The sequence below is a fragment of the Leucoraja erinacea genome, chromosome 18 (assembly GCF_028641065.1).
Source record: "Leucoraja erinacea ecotype New England chromosome 18, Leri_hhj_1, whole genome shotgun sequence".
Lineage (NCBI taxonomy): Eukaryota > Metazoa > Chordata > Chondrichthyes > Rajiformes > Rajidae > Leucoraja > Leucoraja erinaceus.
The window spans coordinates 27535656-27541655 of record NC_073394.1 but is presented as its reverse complement, the minus strand read 5'-3'; the positions used below and the strand labels follow the sequence as shown (position 1 = coordinate 27541655).

The 6000-nt window shown below is 41.0% G+C and overlaps 1 protein-coding gene across 1 annotated transcript in view; it reads right to left on the bottom strand.

Moving 5' to 3' along the window:
- Positions 1–678: 678 nt before the first annotated feature.
- ighmbp2 (immunoglobulin mu DNA binding protein 2) overlaps positions 679–6000 on the bottom strand; it is a 44834-nt gene continuing 39512 nt past the window's right edge. Inside the window, exons 16-17 of the mRNA XM_055649691.1 lie at positions 4144–4316; positions 679–2212 (exon numbers count right to left, since the gene is read on the bottom strand). Coding sequence (XP_055505666.1) covers positions 2018–2212; positions 4144–4316 — 368 coding nt within the window. The 3' untranslated portion in view covers positions 679–2017. The remainder of the gene's footprint in view (positions 2213–4143; positions 4317–6000) is intronic.

The window sequence follows — 6000 nt, the reverse complement described above, 5'->3', positions numbered from 1 at the left end:
AGCTTCAAGATGAGAGGGGCAAAGTTTAACGGAGACGTGCGGGGCAAATTTTACAGAGGGTGGTGGTGGTGGTTGAGGCAGAAACAATAGTGGGATTTAAGAAACTTTAGGATAGGCACATGGATAAGGAAATGGAGGGATGTGGATCATGTGCAGGCAGATAAGAGTTGGTCTTGGCATCATGTTCAGTGCACATTGTGGGCCGTAGACCTATTCATTTGCTGTTCTGTTCAATGTAACAACATTTGGAATCTGTCCTCAATTCACCTACTCAGGGCAAGAGACTCTGTGCATCTACCCGATCTATACCTCTCATGATCTTATCCACCATATAAGATCACCCCTCATCCTCCTGGTGAGAAGGCAGGAATGGGGTACTGAATGTGGATGATCAGCCATGATTACAGTAAATGGCGGTGCTGGCTCGAAGGGCTGAATGGCCTACTCCTGCACTTATTGTCTATTTTTCAGTCAGGATTGCGCAGTGCCTCCCCACGCAGCACAAAAAGAAAGTGATCTCTAGATTTCCCTTTACTGATACGAGTTTGCTATCTGTAAATTGGCTTTGCAACAAAACTCCCTGAATTCCCACAGACAGCAAACTAGGCCAATTTTACCTACCATTTTACATAGTTCACAGCATACAAAATAAATATGATTAAGACTGCAGAAGATCAATTTAACAAATAAAATAAATGATTTTATTTTGAATATTTGAAGTACAAGGGAATTACAATTCACAAATAAAATCCGATGGCTGGAAATTTAGCAGAAGCCTGCAGAACAGCACACCCTGTGGAGGATTGGGAAATGACGGGCAGTAACTGTACAAATTCACACTTCATAAGTAGCTACTGTACCAGTCTAACTGTGTAAGGACCACAAGCACTGAATATATCACCATTTCACTGGCAATATCCAAGCATTTGTTTCAAAATGTATACATTTTATTGAAATGAATTTGCAGGTCTAGATATTCAATTCTTTGCCCAACATACAAATGTAGTTACACAGTCATATCACATCAAAGTTGTAAAGGTAAATAATTCACATACTCACCATCGCACTGCTTTAATTGTGACAGTAGCAAATAATTGTAGGCTTGCATTTCGCCTGCCACAATGACAATCAAGAGTTTGAAATAATTATTTAAGTCCGATGTTTATGTTCTCCCTGAAATCAATGTTATCTCTTCAGGCAACTACAGAAGCCTGTAAGTCTGGTGGTTAATGAATAGCTTTCACATTCAGAACAGCACAGCAGGGAATTAGTGGATTTAATTCTTTATTGGGGGGGAAAAATAGATAAATCTGTAGATTGGTACTGACAAATATTTATAATACATTTACTGATCAGCAGGACATTTTGGAAATCAGTAGCTCAGACTATATTAGGTTTCATTACATTACAAATGATTCCAAACAAAGTCAGATCACCATCAACAATAATGACCAATGAAGACTGAATGGTGTAAATTATCGCCTTTCCGGCTATCCATCATACTGGAATTAGTAGGAAGGAACTGTAGATGGTGGTTTAAACCAAAGACAGACACAAAATGCTGAAGTAACACAGCGGGACAGACAGCATCTCTGAAGAGAAGGAATGGGTTTAGACTTTAGACTGGAAAAGGGGCTCGACCCGAAATGTCACCCATTCTTTCTCTCCAGAAATGCTGCCTGTCCCGCTGAGTTACTCCAGCATTTTTGTGTCTATTCTGGATTTAGTGCCTGGATTATTATTTGCAGTACTAGATTTTTTTTTAATTGCTCTCATGGCTTTTCAAACTGCTGCTGGCAGTACAAGGATGAGAAATTGTGTAGCTCAGCACTGCGACACTATCATCTGGAGCAATGCCAAAGTTAATTTTCATAATTATTTTGGAGTCCTTTCCATTGGTGATCAAAAATATACATTACTGTTTCCTAAGAGTTATTTTTACAATATAGGGAAGCTCTTGAAATAAATATACAATATTTAGGCTACTTATTTAAATTTATGATACTGCGTTTTTACTTCATTTTTTACTTTCCTTTTTGGCACTTCGCTGATTAGCCAGCTGATCGATCTTCTTCCCCAGCTTTCTTTGGAGGTGAGCCTTCTTCACTGGATCCAATGACTTGTCTTTAGTGCCGCTGCCTGCATAGAGGACGCCTTCTCGGCTGATGACTTTCCGGGCATGAGCTTTGGCCTGCGCACTACACCCGTGAACCTAGAAGGGCGTCAAATGTGGGAGAAGCTTGCGTTACTCGTGACAACGTTGACAGAAGCGGTTGCTTTCGTTGAGAATGTATAAACAGATAAAAGCCATATTGGAGTCTCCACAACCCTGCGGGAGAATTAACAGCGAGATCACATTTTAAATGCTGCGCTGGACTTGTCAAATTAATTAAAAAAACTAATTAAAAATAAGACACTGTGAATGTGAAAATGCTGATCAGGCACCATCCACAGGGAGTAAAATAATGCTATAATAATAAAGTCTATGTCTCGCTTGAGCCCTCCTCTGTTCTACATAGAAAGTTGAACTGTACAGCACAGAAACAGCCCCTTCGACCCATGATGTCTGTGCCAAACATGATGCCAAGACCATCACTTATCCACCTGCACATAACCCCTACGTCTGCATTCTTGCATAGCCATGTGCTTATCCCAAAGTATTTTAAATGCCACTAATGTATCTGCTTCAACTATCACCCTCGGCAGCGTATTCCAGGCACTCACCAGCCTCTGTGTAAAAAACTTGTCCTGCACAACTCCTTTGAAATTTGCCCCTCTCACCTTCAGGCTATGAGAAAAAGTACTGGGATAGGCAAATACGTAAATGAAATAGCAGTGATCAGAGAATTCCAAGCATGGATTTTACATTTTGTCATGTGCATTTTTGGGAGACAAGCTTACGTTGAGTACCAAAAGCACCCACAATCTAAAATAATAATTCCCTCTGTCACCTGAATATCGTAGCTGTACTGTGTTCTGTCCACAGAATACAGTTCAGCAATTTGTGATATCTTCTTCAAATCTCAGGTTCCATCACCAAGAGGGTAAAGGGCAGCAAATGCATAGGAACGCCACCACTGTATGACAAACCTGTCACTTTTCTTGGCTGCTGGATCAAGTTACTGGGATGACCCTACCTGGCTTTTTCACATGCATAGGAGGCAATTAGCTTAGTTTATTGTCCCATGTACCAGTGAAAAGATTTTGTTGCATGCTCACCAGTCAGTGGAAAGACCATACATGATTCCATGTAAGAGAATGTTTGCTAGGTTTATTCCTGGGATGAAGCAGTTGCTTTAAGAGAAAGGTTTTAGGCACTACTTAAGTTCGCTGGTGTTCTCGTGAATGACGTGATCTTATTAAAACACAGAGGTTTCTGAGGAGGTTGAGCACGGTAGTGGATCCCTTTTGAGGGATTCTAAAATTGGGAGGCATAGTTTCAGAATAAGGGATCACCCATTTAGGGCAACATTTATAAGGGGTTTCTTCTTTCAAAGGGGCGGGAATGTTCTGATTGTGGCGGCTGATGGCCCAAGACAGATGGAAATTTAGCCTGTAAGGGAATAAACAGTGCTATGTTCCCTCCTCTTTCTCATTGCCAAGCCAAGATCAGATCAGTCCTGGCAGAGAGTCTTGAGGTGATTTGTGACCTAAACCTCTTCATTATGTTCTTATTTATCATCACCATTTTCTCAAATATAACTAGGACTGAATGATGTGCCATGTTGGTATTGATGCCAATGTTCCTAAAAAATAATATCCTGACGTATTGAAATGACTAGGAATGAATTGGAATGGTAGCATGAAATGTTACTTTAGACTTTAGAGATGCAGCATGGAAACAGGCCCTTCAGCCCACCGATTCAGTGCCGAACAGCAATCATCATGTACATTAGCACCATCCTACATACTCGGGACATTTTAGTTGTACCAAAGCCAATTAACCTACAAGCCTGCATGTCTTTGGAGTGTGGGAGGACACTGGAACACCCGGAGAAAACCCACGTGGGCCAGAGAAAACGTATGTGGGTTTTACTATAATATATTACTATAATACAAAGTTCATTTAATGTTTGATGGACATATTAATTTTAAACAATGGTGAACGAGTTAGCATTTGTTTTTATTCAACAAAGTTCTTACCTCTGGGATGTGATGGCTGAGACAATAGTGCTTGTTACAGTGGATGCAATGTTGGCCAATGGTGAGAATACTTCCATTGCACTTTAAAAATGCACAAATACTATTTGCTTTTATAGATGCTGCAATGAGGGCATCAAAATCCTCTTCCACACCACTTTCTTCTTTGGTTTTCCCTGTTAAACAAGCAGTTAAAGATACCATTAACATTCACCACTCACACAAAGGGTGGTGGGTATATGGAATGGCGGCTGGAGAGGTAGTTGAGGCAGGTACTATCGCAACATTTAAGAAGCATTTAGACAAGTTCATGGATAGAACAGGTTCAGAGGGATATGGGCCAAATGCAGACAGGTGGGACTAGTGTAGTGTAGATGGGACATGATGGCCGGAGTGGGCAAGTTGGGTCAAAAGGCCTGTTTCAACGCTGTAAGATTATATGATTCTATACAAAATCGAAAGTATCATAGCCTCAATGCAGGCTTTCAATGTTCCAGCAAGATGGTTTTTTGCAACTCATATAGTCTGATCATAAAGGATTCCCAATCCTTTCTGCAACTCAGTCACTTGTATTATTGCAGGTATTTTGCAATAAGATTAATGTACTGTTCATCAAATTTAATTGCAGCTGAAAGAGCAGCCAGTTAACTAAAGCAAACACTGGAGAAAATCCTTTTAAATTATATCACACCGCCAGGCTGTTTCTTTTGAAAATGAAAAACCTAATATTGCTGTAACTTGCTAGTTTCTTTTGTGTATAAAATTATTTTAAGGGTAAAGGTACCAAATTGGAAAAGTTCCAATTTATGCAAGAATTGCAGTGTTTTTTGTGCAATGGTACTGAGCAGAGTTGATTGAAGATTTGCGAAGTACTGGCTCAGATAAACCAGCTCAACGGTGAATAAAAATCCATTCACCATTTTTTAAAAATTATAGTAGGCATCAAGGGTAGACAGTCAGAAGCTGTTTCCCCCAGGGTGGAAATGTTAAAGACTATAGCGCATAGCTTTATGGTGTGCAGGCCTTTAAATGAGATCAGCAGGGCAAGTTTGTTTTTATTACACACAGAGTGGTGGGTGCTGTGCTGCCAGAGTTGGTGGTGGAGGCAGATATGATAGTGAGATTTTAGAGGCTTTTGGATAGGCACATGGATTTGCAGGGAATGGATCATGTGTAAGCAAAGGAGATTAGTTTAACTTGGTCTCATGTTTGGAGTGGACATGGTGTTGTTCTTTTGCTAAATAGTGCCATAGGTTCTTTAGGATCAACCAGGAGACGTGGCTTTAGTTATGAGAGGCAGAGATAGGGTAGGCAGTCAGAACCATTTCCTCAGGGTGGAAATGTCAAAGGTTAGAGGGCACAGCTTTGGTGGGCAAAGTTTAAAGGAGATGTGTGGGGCAAGTTTGGATACATGGAGGGTAGTGGATTGTGGGTGCCTGGAATGCACTGCTGGAGGGAGTGGTGGAGCCCGATATGAGAGTGGCGTTTAAGAGGCTTTTAGATAGGCACATGGATATGAAGGAATGGAGGGATATAGACACATAGAAAATAGGTTCAGGGGGAAGGCTATTCAGCCCTTCGAGCTAGTACCGCCATTCATTGTGATTGTGGCTGATCATCCACAATCAGTAAACTGTGCCTGCCTTCTCCCCATACCCCTCGATTCCGCTAGCCCCTAGAGCTCTATCTAACTCGCTTTTAAATTCATCCAGTGAATTTACCTCTGTCTTCTGTGGCAGAGAATTCCACAAATTCACAACTCTCTGGGTGAAAACTTTTTTTTCTTATCTCAGTTTTAAATGACCTCCCCTTTATTCTTAGACTGTGGCCCCTGGTTCTGGATACCCCCAACATTGGGAA